The following is a 17,850-nucleotide window of genomic DNA, read 5'->3' on the forward strand; positions in this document are numbered from 1 at the left end:
TTTTTACCTAAAGAAATGGCAACGAGGTAGTCGACTCTGTTATTGATTTTTGAAGGCTCTTAATTATCGTTGGCATAAAAGGTCGACCAGGTGTGAAACTGATGTTATACACTCCTATTCCCGAAACATTTCTAAACGAATCAAGTTGGCTAGGCTCAGGCATATGCAACAAAACTGTCTATAAAAGCAACCCTGAATAGCTGGGTTATGTCAAACAAAAATCAAAAAGTTAGAAATCTAAACTACATTTCTAATAAAACGGGTTTTGTTTTTATTATCCGTGTGTATTTGTATCACAATATTCTACTAACATCGAGGCCTTGTTTTTTAAAAGTATATGATGAAATGCATTCAATTATGTTAAGAATTTATTTAAAATACTTAGTTTTTTACATAACGCAAATGTGGTAGCGAATTTTTAGTTCCGTTTTATTTCACTTTCCGCTTATGCACTGAAATTTAACGCTGTAACTAACTTGACTCCTGGAATCTGGAGTCCACATCTGTCTTAAGGGATCCAAAAGAGGCAATGAAGAGCTCAAAATTAACTATATGAATCGTTTCGACTGAGATTTATAGACTACAACACATAGTGTATCAAGATTATGAGGTATTCTCATTGTATCACCAGGTGAGCAATTGAGTGCACTACGATGTTGACTCATACGCTCTCTAAGCACGGTGGGGCAACCAAGTTTTATACACATAACGTAGCTATCTATGGTGGACACAGGTTATAGTGAAAATATACTTTAAAAATATAGTTAATACTAATTAAAATAGTTAAAAAAACTGTAAGTTTTATTAAATATTAGGTATGGAGCGCCTGATTATTAGTGTAATGCATACATCATAGACAAAGTTACTATATAACTTTTATTATAAATTTAAATACTGTTATAAAACTCACCTTAGCTTTTTTGACAGAAGTATTCTTTTCAGATCTGTATATAATTTTATCGGGCAACAAAGCAAACGCAACTATGGCACCAGAAATATCTGACTGTAAATAAATTAGAACGGCCCGAAGTATATGTTTTATAACCGAAATAGGATTCTCAGTCCTATATATATATATATATATATATATATATATATATATATATATATATATATATATATATATATATATATTCTTGATCAGAGGAACAAGGCAAACTCAAGTGAAGCTTCGTAAAAATAATGTATTCCAACCAGAAGTACTCTTATACGCGCAAATCCAAAAGTCATTCACAATTTTTCTCGACATCTAAAGCACTTAACATCTAATAAACACTGAAAAATATGTACGTGAAATATGCCTACATCCTTCAAAAAATTAAAAACCTTTTGAATAAAAACAAAATAGTAAACTAGCATTACATTAAAGTATTTAAAATCTTAAAAATTAATATTAAAATACTAATATTTTAATATTGCCTTCAAGTGGTAGGTATATCGTGTTGTGTATCATAATAGAATTGTGTAGTTTTTCTCAGTAATTTCTGTTATTTTTAGTTTTAAGTGATATTGATATTATTTTCCCTATTAGGTCTGTTATTGGACCTTCGCTCATATGCAGACTTGCAATCTTTGTGGAGAGTCTATCTATATTCATTATTAGTGCTCTGTCATTCAATGTAATTGAACAGCGGATAAATAATGATTTGATTTCGATTTGAGCCACCGCAAATAACAAACATTTGAACCAGTCTTGACATTTTAAGCAACCCAAATAACGTATTGTATAACTAACTTTGACATTATAAAGTTTACTTAGCATTAAATATTTTCAGTTGACATTCATCACAGGTTTATGGCAGAGAAATTTCAAAATCACAAACTGGTGAGACTCATCACGCAGTCAGTTTAACTGGCTTTTTACAATAAGGCTACATCTCCATCGATCTATTGTAACATATCGGACTTTCACTACGTTAATAATATACATACCTAGCTGTAAAAGGCCTTCTTATAAATTTTAGCTACAACCCTTCCCACCCTACCAATGTTATGTGTATTAAACTCGTATGCCGCGAGCTTTGTGATCGGGTCTAGGTCTAAGCCATCTTAATTGTGCAACTGATGAGACAATGAGAACACCTCTTCAACTAAATTATACTTAATTTTGTAGTCTAGGTGTCTCTGATGTCGAAACGATGGAAAAAGCTCGTTTTAAGGCTCTTCGTCGAGGACTTTTTTACCGACGGAAGCTGACTCCAGATTCCAGGGGTCAAGTCTGTGACAGGATCTCAGACGCTGTACTAATCGGAAGTGAAAAGGAGCTGACAACCTGACAGGATCTCAGACGCTGTACTAATCGGAAGTGAAAAGGAGCTGACAACCTGACAGGATCTCAGACGCTGTACTAATCGGAAGTGAAAAGGAGCTGACAACCTGACAGGATCTCAGACGCTGTACTAATCGGAAGTGAAAAGGAGCTGACAACCTGACAGGATCTCAGACGCTGTACTAATCGGAAGTGAAAAGGAGCTGACAACCTGACAGGATCTCAGACGCGGAAGTGAAAAAGAGCTGAACGCAATTACGTAATGCTTCCCTCAACGCGATAGTTTGACAATGATCATCAAATCAATTATCCTTCAAAGCCACCGGTCTAAACTGTTATTTAATATTACGTATGTGATATAACAGAAGAAGTACTAAAAGGCTATTACGATAGTTTATCTCCCATCGTTATAACTGACACTCCAATGTAAAGAATATAACTTTTCCTCGATAATTGGCACCGTGCCTTTGCACATTTCACTTACATTATTTGCACGCAAGTAAGCTGGTTAGCCGTGAATCAACTTGGACAGGTCGCGGAAGGTCACACAACTCTATTCGTGCAGAGTGATTCAGTACGAGTGAATCAGTTATTGTGCGCTACTACAGTGGACATGAGAGGCTGGACTATCATCGTTCTCCTCTTCTTGGGGATCTCTCTTCCAAGTTCAGGTACTAAATGAACATTATAGAAGTAGTCAGTGTCAATTATATTTACACTAATTTTAAAAGTGAGGTTCTTGGATATGCTGGACAGATTAAAATTTATTTTTATTATACATGTTATGATGAAATTGATTCAATTTTGTTGAGAATTTATTTAAAATATTCAATTTCCTACATAACACAAATATGGTGGCAAATTTTTACTTCAACTTTATTTCTCATTCCGTTTAAGCACTGACGCTGTAGCAAAGTTGACTCCTGGAATTTGGAGTCCAAATCTGTCCAAATGAGGTCGGCAATGAAGGAGCTCAAAATTAACTATATACGTCGTTCCGACGTGAGAGATTCTTAGACTACAACACATATTCTATCTATATGAAGAGGTGATCTCATTTTTTTATGAGATGAGTAACCTACGATGTTTCAGACACTACCCCAAAGCACGGTGGAATAACGTCTTCTACACATAGGGTACAGTAAAAACATACTTTTGACTTTAAGTTTTGTTAAATATTAAGTATTTATTAGATTTAATATTATGCATTAACTTTTATGATTCATTCCAGTAGGCTGAATAACACATATAAAGTACTTGCCTCGCCTGGAATCGAACCTGTATCTCTCAAATGCCTCTTTTTGCGGTTCAATTATATTTTAGGTGGCAATATATGTTACATATATGCTTAAATAACAAAACGTGACGAAATATGTTAATTAATAATAAAATTTCAAAATGAATGTTAAAATTTTGAATTTCTTTAATGTAAATTACGTTAATAGATTGAGAAATTAAAAATATATTTTAAATATTAATTAACTTATAATTACTGAAAATTTCAAATTAGTTACAGTTTGTTTTAATTAACAATATTTTCAATTACAATGTGTTTTACAAGTATATGAATAAATGAGTAATATTTTAGTACAGAGGCAACATTGGGGTCACATGTCCCTTTCTTACATTTAACCACAAAATAGAAACCAACTACTAAACCTTTATAACTATAGTCCACAATTAATTAGCTTTAAATATGGCTACTATTTTTGTCTTATCTTATCTTATCTTAACCAAAGTTTAAGATAAAATCCGGCTCTTATCTTATCTGGCTACATTTAAAAAGTAAAATAAAAACAAGGTATAGTACGAGTATAAGTAACGAAAATGTACGGTTACGTTTATACTGTATATGCAAACGTACCTCTTGTCGGTTCCCTTGTTATACATAACCTAAAACTGTCACACTAAATCAAAATGTATTCTTTTTAGAAACCCTTGACATACACCGACCCCTATTGTTTCAGTAAGGGCTGTAACGACGATATTAAAGTATGTATAAATCGGTTTATGTATAATTCAGGTTTCGGTGGGTGAGATATTCTTCTTTTAAAATTGGGAGACAACCTTTATATTTTTCTAAGCACAGTACTATTGATTGTCCTTCTATACGTAATTCATATATACGCTGATTTTTCACACTTTGATTTGACTCAAACCTTTCGACTTTATTATACTTTTGAGTAGACAAAATGTGTTAAAATAAAATACTTTCAGGCAGCACACATTTTTGTAACGAAATCAAGATTGTTTTGGTTTTTCTTATAACAAATGTCAAAAACAGTTTGTAAACTATGTTAATGCTAAAATGATTATCTAAAAATAACTTAACCTAACTAAGAGCTGATCAACACTGCTCCAAGTAAAAAAACCTGGGAAGGGCTGATCAGGTGTCACTAATGTGTAACAGGGTTTTTCCTGTATACATGGTCTCAAGCGGTTCTCAATTCTTGCCGTTGAATGACAGAGTTGGATGAATGCTGGTGAAGACTCAATTTTGACTCACTTCAATTACTGTGACGTGTTGATTAATTAAATGACTGTTGAACCTTCTAATAAAAATCAGCATGCACAGAGTTATTGTGTTCGGTTCATTTTCAACTTAAGACGTGATGATCATGTATATCCTAATTTTGAGCTACTATTCCTATTAAACTTATAAAGAACTAAGAGATCTTATTTTACTTAGTCAGTTGCGCAATAATTCATAATGTTTGTTCAAGTCATTTTACTTCGAATTTCGTTTGTATGTCTGATAATAATGCTTGTAGAACTCCTAGGGGTGCATCTTTATTATCAATTCCAATTCATCGCATAGCCTTATACCAAGTGCCTTAAAAGTACCACAATCCCCCTTCCCACCCCCCACCCACCCCACAATTAACTTTCTTACAAATAGAGATAGAGTGATTTACTTTGGGGGATGTTTATATGACCAACTGAGGCGATTTTTTATATATGAAAATATAACCCCGAATATTGGGCTTTTGGGGGATAAGTCAAAATTTTTAAATAGGAACTCCTACCAAGTGATACCTTATTTTAAATTCATTATAAAAAGAAGAAGAATTGCACAAACTAGAGGTATCTAATGTTACTGTATCAAATTTGGTAGCCAATTAAAATTTGAATTGTATAAAACCCACACCGTTTAAGTTTCATTAAAAAGGCAGATAAAACGTTCACTCACAAGTTATTTTGAGAACTTACGACACCAAATCATAACAAAGTTATTACAAGAATCAATAAATATCAACAAACATGAATAACATACCAGTTATTAGGTTTTCCCTGATTGAAGCCCATTAAGAAGTCCTGGGAATACCAATAACAAAGTTTTACTGTATCAAAGTGGAATTAATGTGTCACATACTAACTAGTAATTAATAAGAGATGACTTGGCAAAATCAGCTATTGGAAGTCCTAGGAATACAGTAATTAATTGTCCCAAATTGATTGTCACAGAATGTATTATCATATAATATACCAATATCACAGTGATGAGTCAGCGCTCAGACAGGTCGGATCGCTTATCTCTTGCTCTAACTAACCTAGTGCAAAGTTCAGATTATGTTCAATGTGAGTCTACATTGTATGGGTTTTGTATAAGAATTTCCTGTTTTTGCGTCATTCTTGTTTGTATATTTTTATTTATAAATTCTTAATAAATTAATTTTTTATTTTTGGTTATTTTTTTTTTTTTTTTTTTTTTTGAAATGTCTAAGTGTGGTGTTTGTGATGCTAAGATCAATCCTACAAAAACCAAACTGGCTTGTGGTGATTGTAAGGTGGATTTTTCATGGCTCTTGCTTGAAAATGAGTAAGGCCGACATAGAATGTATCTCTTCAGGTGATCTTGTGTGGAGATGTGTTTCATGCCAAGCAACAAGGAGGAAGAGCATGAGATTGGACACCCAGAGTACAAAGGAGGGAGGAATAACCTTGGAAGATCTTTTGAAAGTGGTTAATGAAATAAGAGACATTCAAAAAAGAAGCGAATCGGATGTCAATAGGGCTTATGAAAATCTTAATGACAAAATAGATGACAACACAAAAATGCTAGCTGATCAAAATACCAAGTTGGAAGGATATTTAAAAGTCATGGAAAGCCTGACACTGGAAAATGTGCAATTGAAGAAAAAGTTGCTGCTCTTGAAAATCGTGTAGAAGAAATGGAACAATATTCCAGAAGTAATTGTGTAGAGATACACGGGATTCCAGAGGAGAAGACAGAGAATGTTGTGAGTGTGGTGAAGGAGGGTTGGAAAGGCGCTGGACATGGCCCATCACGGACTCCATGATTGATGCCTGTCACCGACTGGGGAGGAGAATCAGGACCGAACAACCAACCTGCAGCCATCATCGTCAAGTTTGTGAGACGTCTTGACAAAGAAGAGTTAATGAAAAAAAACGGACGGTCCAAGAAGAATTTCTCTACACGGCACATCAACATGACTACGGACAGCCAAATTTATATAAACGAGTCACTGTCACCAGCAAGAAGAAGACTTTTTGTCATGGCCCGGGAGGCAAAGAAGACGAAGAACTTTAAGTATTTGTGGGTCCGAAATGGCAAGATACTTATGAGACGAGATGATGGACAGCCAGTGATACATGTAACATGCCAGGATGACTTTAGTAAGTTGTAAAAGTTAAAAACAAATTAGTAAATTTTAAGTCAGTTAAGTTTAAAGATTGTTTTTTCTATAATATTTATTTTAGGCCTAAACTCCTTTTTTGAAAGGAAAAATGAATCATACAATTAACTATGTTATTGTTTTGAAAAATCTTGGTTTTATTAGACTTAAATTAGTGTTCTTGTAATCAGTGCTTTAAAATTGTATTTTTATATTTTATAACTTAAAAAAAATGGTTCACACTCAATCTTGTAGTTTAACTAATACTTTTGAAAATAATACATCAAAATATTCGTAGCTTAAGACAGAACTTTGAAACTTTTTTTGATAGAATTAAAAAATATGAATAAACTTCCTGAAATCATAATATTATCAGAGATATGGATCAATAGCAATGAGAGTCAGTTTTATGAAATTGAGAATTATAACTTAAATATAAATTGCAATGAAGAGTACAGAGCTGGTGGAGTAGTAGTTTATGTAAGTAAGGTGTTACAAATAAAAGACAAAGAGCCAATAATTTTTGTAACTGCTGATATTTTAAAAATTACATTTAAATTTTTTAATGAAATTTTTACCATTTTTGCTTATATAGAACTCACAGTCATACTAAAGAAGAATTTATAGACGAATTAGAAACATATATTAATTTTTAACAATAATTTAATAAGTTTAAAAAATGTTTTTTTAATAGGAGATATCAATATAAATTTATTAGAAAATGCTAAGGTAGTTGATGATTATAATATTCTTTTGGCAAGAAATGGTTTTACTAGTCTAGTTTCAGGAACCAACAAGATTAACAGAGTTTTCTAAAACATGCATAGATCATGTTTTTGCTAAGATATCAGACTATAATAGAACTGATATAAAGACAGAAGTGATTGACTTAGATATAACAGATCATTGTTTAGTGAAGGTCATTGTGATGGTGCAGATGGAGGGGGTGGAGGGGCTTCCACAGCTGACTCCACCTGCTTATCGCATAGATTACGGTGCCCTGAACCTCTTACTTGATAACGTTGACTGGACTGAAGTGTATTGTGAAGAGAATGCCTCTATTGCTTTTGATATTTTCCATACAATTTCACACAAATTGTATAGATAAAAGTAAAAAACAAATTATTCCAAGGAGAAGCATTAAAAAGGTTAAAAACCTTGGATAAATAATTATATCTGTATAAAAAATCAAAACTAGAAATATAAACTTTATAAAAATCTTAAAAAACATCCACAGAATGAAACTCTAAAAAATTATTATGTTACATATAAAAATAAGCTTAGGACAGAAATCAGGGATTTAAAAAATACATTTTATAAAAATAAATTAATAAACTGTAATAGAAATTCAGATAAGCTTTGGAAAGTTATAAATGAAATCACGGGTCAATGCAGATCAAAAGAAAAATGTTCAGAAATTGTTAATAACGGAATAATTATTAAAGACAAAAAAGCTATTGCAAGTGAATTTAATAATTATTTTTTAAATATTACTGAAAATCTAATTTAAACAGAGAGAAACCCAACAATTTTCAAAAATTTATGTTTTAAAAAATATATTTAATAACGAGTTTCAACTAAACTCCATGTTTGTAGATTATGTAAGTGAAACAAGATGTAATAAAATGTTATAAAATCTTTAAGAAATGGTATATCTCCAGGAAATGACGGGATAAGTTCCTTTATGATTAAAAACATCTATCTGAAATTAGTTAATGTTTTGTCTTATTTAATTAAATCTTAGTTTTGAAACAGGGCTTTTTCCAGAAAAACTTAAAGAAGCAGTTGTAACACCGATTCATAAGGGAGGACAGGCAAATTTATGTAGTAATTATCGTCCTATTAGTTTACTTTTAACTTTTTCTAAAGTTTTTGAGAAAATAATGAAGAAAAAAATTAGTTGCTTATTTAGATAAAATAAAGTTTTTTAGTAAAAATCAGTTTGGTTACAGAGATTCACTGAGTACAGAAGATGCCCTATTAAATTTTTTGTCTGAAAATTTTAATGGTTTAAATACAGAAAATTATACAGCAGGATTATTTTTAGACATAAGAAAGGCCTTCGACACTGTTGATCATAAAAATTTTGTTGAATAAGCTTTTTGAAAATTGGAATAAGAGGAAATATTTACAAATGGTTTGAAAGTTATATTTGCTAAATAGGAAACAATGTGTGAAAATTGAGGACTGTTTAAGTGAAATGAAGGTTATTCACCAAGGGGTACCACAGGGCTCAGTACTAGGTGCTATCCTTTTTCTAATATTTATTAATGATTTTTGCAATGCTAAATTTAAAGGGAAATTAACTTCATTTGCTGATGATACAGCCCTGTGTTACACAGAAAAAAATATAAATTCAGTTGAAGATAAAATAAATTTTGACCTTAAAGCAATTCAGTGGTGGTTTTCAGAGAATCACATGTTATTAAACGTAGACAAAACAAAGTATATGATATTTAGTTTAAGAAAAGAGTTTAATTTTAGCAATCCAGTAATTTATAAATGTATTAAGTGTCTATGTGAAAATAAAATTTGTCATGAAGCATGTAAGGAAGTTGGGAGAGTTAACACTATAAAATATCTTGGAATGTTGCTGGATCAAGAGTTAAAATGGAAAGTACATATCTCATCACTAAAAAATAAACTTAGCAATACAATTAGGTATTTCTTTTTCTAAAAGGGATATGTGATAAAAATACTTTTAAAATGCTTTATTTATTCGCTAGTTCAAAGCAGAATAGAGTATGGTTTGGTCTTTTGGTGCGGTACCTATGATTCAAATATTTACCCAAATTAACATGATACAAAAGTTCTTTATACGCCTGATTTCAAATAAGAGTAAATATGAAACAACACGGTCCAATATTTTGTTCTCTTAATATTTTACCTTTAAAAAATTTGTTTATATATAAGGTTTTAAAGCTATTTTATAACAGAAGTGGACACACACAACAATACAATAATTACAAATGCATATTAAGAAATCCAAATCAAGCATTGTTACTGAAAACCATATACCACTTTTTTTACAAAAACTTTCAACTTTATAGCTCCAAGAATTTATCATAAAATCCCCCCATTCTTAAAGCAATCAAAAGGTAAGAATACCTTCTTAAAACGTCTGAAACAGTGGCTTATGGAATTTGAAGATGTAAACTTTCTTTTAAATATACAAACGTAGTATTTAGGTTTTTTCTGAATAAGTTAATTTTTTTTATTTAACTGTTAATTAGATTCTTTTATATATTGCTGTATATAAGTTGTATAAGCTATCTTTAATTTATAAGCTTTTTAGACTCATGAAATTTTTTGTTTTAGCACTAGAAGATTACTTTTTATTATATGTCTAATGTCTCTGAGAGCTGATATTTATTTTTGTTATTTCTATTTTAGCAATGGAGCCTCTAAACAGGTTTTTTACCTTAGAGGTCCTAAATTTTCACTTTTGATTTAATATAAATACTTGTATGTAATATGCAATAATTTCTCTGGTACTTATTAATATTTTTTGTTGTTGTTTAGTTCCTACATTAAATGTAAATGTGACTAAGATTTTTTTGTAGTCATTCCTGGCATGATGCTCTATTATTCTTAGTGCTAGCTAGTGCTCTCTTTTATTGTTTTCATTTTTTGTAATTTCTGTTTTCTAAGAATCTTTTTACTGTACAAGTATTTATTTTTGTAAAAAAAAAAATTATGTACAAAAGAAGTGAAAATAAATTATTCTTATATTCTTATTCTTATATTGAACTATATGGTTTCTCTGCAACATTAACCATTGAGAAACGGTTTTTTTTAGTAAATTCTTGATTTCTTTTAAATGTATACATAATTCTATAAGTGATTTCAAATGCATTTAAGTAAAACACTGGTGATAACTAATCTTGATAGTATTTTTTTTTTTTTTTTTTTTTTTTTTTTTTTTTTTTAACATCGGCAGAAAGACGCTGAAATGGAAAACGTTACTAGACCATAATGAGTCAAAAGTATTTTTTTTTAACAAACAAAAAAAAGTATGCAATGTAGTAATTTTCTCAAAACATTTTCCTTCCTGTCATATCCCAAATTTAATGACATAATTTTGTTTCTCTGTAAAAACCAGACTAATTTTTAACTTTAAAAAGCATAATTTTCACGTGTTTTTCAATCGAATTTCAAGAGAGTTTGGTAATATTAAATTAAACTAAACTGGATCCAAATGAACGTAAACGTTATTTAACATGAATAATACTTTCTTTGCAAAATATTTTTAGCAAATTCTATTATATTTTTACACTTTGGCAATGTAGATTTCGGTTATATTTTACGCTTCTAAACACCTTTATTCTATATTTGAAAATCTTAAATATTAAAACTCTTAGAGTTTAAACGTCAGGAACATTTTAATATTTGTAAATCGCCTCAAGCTATGTAAACCACGCCTTAAATTATTGTCAATAGTTCCTGAAAATAGCTAGTCATTCCTCATTTACAGCGTCTCTGTACTGAGGGCGCCACCGCCAGCCCCATATATCGGTCAAAGTCGGTACCTACAGCTTTACAGACCACACCGGAATTACAACGCTTCTTCGGTACCGAACTGCTCCGGATGCCAGGTACCTATTAACGATAAAGCCACAGCCACTGTCCTACGTGCATAAATTATTTTTACCCTTGATGTGGGTAAATGCCATAGATATTTCTTTGATTTTGTTTATTTCGGTTTGTAGAAGAAATTGATTTCCCAATTCTGTATAGTTCTTTCTGTATGGTTGTATGACAATATCAATGTCAACGTTCGTCCCTGTACATCTGTAATATCTAAACTAGACTATTGTTTCCAAAAGTAAAAATGCGACGTGAACTTAAACTCTAACTTATTAATAGGGAAACATGATCCACAAGAAAATAATGTATTAATGGCCCTATTTTATAGGTTTCCAATTTATATGCGACTTTATTGTTACAGGGGACAATGCAATAGATGGCCTGATAACAGAATCCCTGGTGAGGGTTGGCCAAATGCAGCAAATTCTGCTGCCGGTGCCAGAAGACATGCTGCAGGAAGCCTGGTTCCTCATGGGGTCTTACATCATTCCCCTGGACTCGGTGACCGAGGGGTGCCGTAACCACAGCTCCTTTCTTTTCGAAAGCTTCCTCAAAAGAGAAATGTGGGCCCTCAAAAGTAAGGATTTTATGAGGTGATTCAGACACCAATCGATAATAGTACTCTAAGTTCAATTACTAATAGCATAAGCTAGGTTGATGTTGTAATAAGAACAACAAAATTGGCTTAGCAAAGTGAGTGCACTATATATGTAGGTTTGGAGCGTTGCCAGATGTACTATCCAACTAGAAAACATTTGGCGCTGCTTCACTCCGGGTACGGTTACTTGCATATTTAAAAATATTGGATAATTGTCAGTCGTGACCCAGGGGATACTGGGTTTAAACAATCAGTTGCCAGGTTACAATCTAGACCTATCAGTGAACCTGTTAGACTTTTCATAGCATCAAACTTTGCACTTTGCAGTCTCATTGTCTCATCAGGTACCTACACCATTGAGTGTATCGATGTTTCTGTCGCGATCTCTAAGCACGGTGGAGCAACCGAGTTTTCTACACATAACGTAGCTACGGTAGCTAACATAACAATTGTTCCTTAAAGAACAGAAGAGCCCATTTTATAACTACTTTAAGCTAATCTCAATTAAGTATAATATCACGGAAACTTTTTATCGCAATTTTGGGCGCAATATATTTTTTTAGGTGGAAAGTTTGAGTTATTTTATTGGTATGTTACTTTCGTGTTTTTCTTAAAAATAAAATTAATTTTGTCAGTAACGAAGATATTACTTGTTTATAACTGATAATTTTTTATCTTTGGGTAAAAGCAACATTATTGAGAATTACTTTTCGATCAGATAAAAGCATTTTATTACACTACAGATCATCATATTCTAGTCAACCCTTATATTTTACCATAACACTTCAGTACTGTGGCATTCAGTAAATTCAACTGCACTACTATTTTGTAAGTTTAATATGTATATAATAAAGAAAGAAAAACACAAAATTTCACAATCCATTAATATTTCGAATTTAAATTGTCGTTTTCAGAAAGAATGTACTGTAATATATTTCTAGTGTACTCAAAGAATAAAATGTCGTAGTTTTTTTGTATCAGTTGAATTATTATAATCTGAATTTAAATTCAAATTTTTACTTAACTTTAATTTTTATTCTCCTTATTATTTTATAACACATTTTTGGAAATGGTCTTAAATATTAAATTTGTTGATTTTATTATTTATATTGTCAACTTGAATATTAAAGTTTAAACTTAAACATCTTTTGTTTTTTGAAATGTGCATGTATAATTTAAAATTAGAGCAAGTACATATATTAAAATTTTCTTTTAAATTATTTAGAAAATTAAACACAGCTCATTTCTTATTCAGACAAAAAGGCAATTTTAATATAGCAACACAACTAATTAGTGCCAAAATTAATAATCTTCTTCTAAATGTTCCAAATAAATTTTAAAAGAATTTTATGGTACATTACAATTCCTTTTAATGAGTAAAATTACGAGATATTTCTTTTTGAAACCAATTCATCTTCTTATCTGTTGGGTGAAGACCGTGATGGTTGTTCATCGTAACATGTAAGGGATTTGTAGTTAAACTAATATAGTACTTGTCATAAAAACTTGCAAGACAACTGAAAAATTTCATTCTTTGATTTATATTTTACAGTGTTATTGGGATTATGTTTTAATATGTGTTAAGTATTTGAATTATTAGTTAAGTTAAGTTTTTGAAGTTTTGCTGATCATTTGAAGTATTTGTTAAGTATTTAAAGTATTTTGAATAATCAAAAATATAATATGGTCAAGAATCAAGCTGACCACCAAATTGCATGTTGTTCGGTAAGCTGGCCTATTTATTCGTGCTCTAACAAACGGTAATTTACTATTGAATTAAAATAGTAATTATTCGCCTTTGAAAAACATTTGATAATTGTTTTTTTGTTTGTAATTTGATAAAACTGTTTTCTCAAATTTCACCACATCATCTTTGATATAAAGATTGAACTTGTTATAAACATCACGATGCTGATGAAATTAAGTGAGTGGAGTTTGAGATATGATGCAATTGAGATAGCACTGCCACATTTTTCAGTACAATATAATATTCATGTTTTGAAATTATGTCTTAGAAAAGATAATACAGTTTCTATTTTTAATTTGTCTTTAAAGATTTTAAGACCTTTGAGGATTTCACGTTTTCTATCATTCAATGATTTTAAAAACACCACAAAGTTATATCCGTTAGATACATTTAGCCAATCAGGTAGTTTTGAGAATATTCAAGACATTATATTACCAATTTGTCAAGTAGGTTGTCGGTAGGTATCAATTTGTAACCCAACAACGTTAAAACAGTCAAAAGTTTAGTAAAACAAAACACACAAAATAATTAATATCTCGAAAACTAAAAAAAATCGGATGACATTTTTAGGTTATTTGAGTACCTTTAGAGGTGCTCTGAGCTTTTGCTTGACACAAATTTTCGGGACACCCTATATAACCTTAGGATGTTCTGCACATTTTGGGCACAAATAATCCTCGGATATTTTTCAGATTTCTGATAATTTTTGTCACCACGCTCTTCTCTAAGTTTTGCTTTTCTAAATGAAATATATTATGAATATTAATTACGAATTTCTTAAATTTTATTTTCCAGTGGTGGACGCTGCTGGAAAACCCGGCGCCGGCATCTTAGACGGCAACATCATGTTCCTGGGAAATTATGACGAATGTTTATCTGTCTCTGCTCCTGGTGGTCTTTTCCGAGGCCAACAGTGCATCGTCGAGACCAGTGGCCTGCTGTCACCAGATGCTGTCAGCTCCTTCACACCTAACGTAATAATAATTATATTAAATTCCAATCTGCTCTTAAGTTTAAATTTATTAGTGCAATGGAAATATCCCAATACCGGAATGTTATAGCTACACAACCTCCACTGGATGTTAGTGACTTTGATGATTTTAAAACTCCATCCGCAATTCTATTTACTCCATGACTGGCTTGGCACCTTCACCTCTTGGGAATGTTGTCACATGTTTCCTGCGCTTTTTTGAAATTCCAGCCTGTCTTTCTTTGACAGGCTCATGAACCCTGGGATTACTGACTTTGCCTTGCCTCTATATCCTGGAGGTGAACCTGTATTGTCGATACAAATTTGATTTTACACAGGGCAGTGGCGTCCACGGATATAATTCGAGAGGAAGGGAAAACTTGATGATGGTTTAGGTGACAACATTCATCTCAGGTTGGTGTCAAAGTGATCAACAGACTCCCGGAGTGTATCAAAGAATTAGCAACAAAGAAACGTTTCAAAGCTAGATTAAGAAGATCTTTTTGTGTCGAATGCTTTTTATTCCATTGGTGATTTCATGAAAAAAAAAAAAAAAAAAAAAAAAAAAACACTTGGATCAATAAAACTTTTTTGGAAACTGTTGCCGAAATGAATGAAATTTTAACATTAATGATTTACAAAAATCGATTAATGTAAAATGAGTCTAAATTGATATCTTAATTGAAATATGTATAATTGTGTTAATAAACGTTATAGGACTTACGCATGCAATACAATTTTAAAAACGTTTATACTGCAGTAATAAAATTGGTTTTTGAATTCACAACTTTACTTCAAACACGAGTAAAGTTACAAATAACAAATAAAATTAACTGCAACCAAAGACTGTCATGAGAGCGGCTAAAATCAGACAATGTAGAAAAGAGAGAAATTTTTGAGTGCAGGACATGTCAAAAGTTTTGGGGTGTTCTCTCAATTTTCTTTTTTTTATAAAATAAATTACTATAGGTAAAACCGCTAACAAAAAAACCTTGGTTGATTTGAGTTCACGCAGGGTGGGGTATAAATATCCCTTCGCCGCCCCTCCAAGCATCCCCACCACTGCTCGGCGCTCACTCTGTTTCAATCTAATAAAATCAGCTGACTAATCCGGCTCAGTCGGTATCGTTCACTGCTGCGACCCGTTCAGTTGAACCGGTCAGTACAGAGTTACTAAGCCTTCCCGCTAGAGAGTGTTTTACGGTCATCGTGTTGATTGAACAAAATGAACGACTGGATGTAATGACCAAGTGAATGAAAGGATCCGCTTGCAAAAATGTGTTCGGATAGAGGAAGAAACAAACATATTTTAAAGTGAATGGATAGATATATAACAATAAACATATTGTTTCAGGAATCTAGTAAATGTAAATATTATATTATTATTAGAACTGATTAACAAACATTAACTGTATGTTACTATATGCATTACTAAATATTTTAAACGTTAATACTTAAGAACAATGGACTTGGTTGATTCATATGCCTTTGATTTATCATAAGATTATTTCACTACAAATGTTTCGATAAAATTACTAAACATCAAACAGAACACATTGCAATGTTTGAAAAATAAATTTATTTTTATAAATAACAACACATTTTAACCATTTAATCGATTAAGTTACCACCATTTTTCATAATACCCAGGCTGAGTCATTAAAATAATATTACGCACAACTTTTACACAGAACGCCTCTTCTCAGATCGACCCTGAACATCGCACCTATATCGACCACATGATAACTTTTTAAATGCTAATAGGCAATCAATTTTTAACAGCACTAATGTTAATGTTTTACATTACAACTACAGAATATTATTACAATTTCAATAGACAATCGAATAAATTTAAAACGAGGTCCAATAAACGCTAAAACCATGGATTACTTCAGATTTAGTTCATGCTATAACACAAAGAGATAAATTACGTAAAATTAGTGAAAAAAGCAACCATTTAATGTGGAGCTTAAAACCCGCTATGTCCAATTGCAGGAACATTGTAAGCAGAAATTTAAAGCGATTAAAAATATTATTTTTGTGATAAATTCGACCAAGCTAATGAGGATTTAAATTATGTTTTGGGGGTTTTAATTAAATTGAGTGATAGAGGGGTTAACAAAGTTTCTTCCTTAAATAAATATTTGCCAAATACCAAATTATTCAATGACAAAATTAAGCTTGAAAGTAGCTAACGAATTTAATAAATTCTTTACTAATGTGGGTCAGAACTTGGCGAACTCTAATGGCTCAAATATAACAATCTTTTTCTAAGACAGATCTTATAGGCTTCATTCGACCTTTAACTTACGCACTGTTTACAAGAGGTTATATGTTACGTATCCAGTTTGAGAGGAACTTTCGCTTCTTGGGCACGATTCAATACATGCAAGTATATTTTTTTAAAAAATCACATCATAATGTGAATGTATCAAAACACATTCATTTTTGCACAAATAAAATCCACAAGTACATTTTGCCTTCAGACAATTACGAGAAGTACTCACAGATAAGGAAATTAAAGTGGTCTATTTTGCTTTCGTTCAATCCCAAATTTCATTTGGTATTATAGTCCATGGTGCTGCTTTCAAAACTATTCTTGAGCCAATATTTTTTTAACAAAAAAAACATACTAAAAAATAATGTTCTTTAGAGTACAACATATTCTTTAGAATTAATTTTCTTCGAGGAAGAACTAATGACTATAAGACATTTGTTAATCAAAAAACCATTCTTATTTACTTATACATTAATTTTCATATCTTTTAGCGTTTGACAACGTATACTCATAAAACACGATACTCGCAACAAGTCGTCATTTACAGTTTCTATATTAAAAAAAAAAAAACATTCAGCGTAACAAAATTTGTATTATTTTTCACAAGTTTTGTAGCGTAACGTGTGTTTGAGTTACAACTTTGCTTCTGTGTTGCAATTACCTAATCTTAACTGGTTTAAAAACGCCGTGAACAATGGGTTATTATCGTTAGATGGCGAAGAAGTATATAGACTTATTGTCCCTTGTTATCGCTGAACTTCTAA

At 31.3% G+C, this 17,850-nt stretch overlaps 1 protein-coding gene across 1 annotated transcript in view; it reads left to right on the forward strand.

Annotated features, from left to right (window-relative positions):
- The first annotated feature begins 2,771 nt into the window (after positions 1 to 2,771).
- The window catches only part of LOC124353060 (nose resistant to fluoxetine protein 6-like), a 34,270-nt gene continuing 19,191 nt past the window's right edge, over positions 2,772 to 17,850 (forward strand). Inside the window, exons 1-3 of the mRNA XM_046802872.1 lie at positions 2,772 to 2,940; positions 11,855 to 12,070; positions 14,634 to 14,812. Of these exons, the coding sequence (XP_046658828.1) occupies positions 2,883 to 2,940; positions 11,855 to 12,070; positions 14,634 to 14,812 (453 nt within the window). The 5' untranslated portion in view covers positions 2,772 to 2,882. The remainder of the gene's footprint in view (positions 2,941 to 11,854; positions 12,071 to 14,633; positions 14,813 to 17,850) is intronic.

Source organism: Homalodisca vitripennis, chromosome 1 (genome assembly GCF_021130785.1).
Source record: "Homalodisca vitripennis isolate AUS2020 chromosome 1, UT_GWSS_2.1, whole genome shotgun sequence".
NCBI classification, from domain to species: domain Eukaryota; kingdom Metazoa; phylum Arthropoda; class Insecta; order Hemiptera; family Cicadellidae; genus Homalodisca; species Homalodisca vitripennis.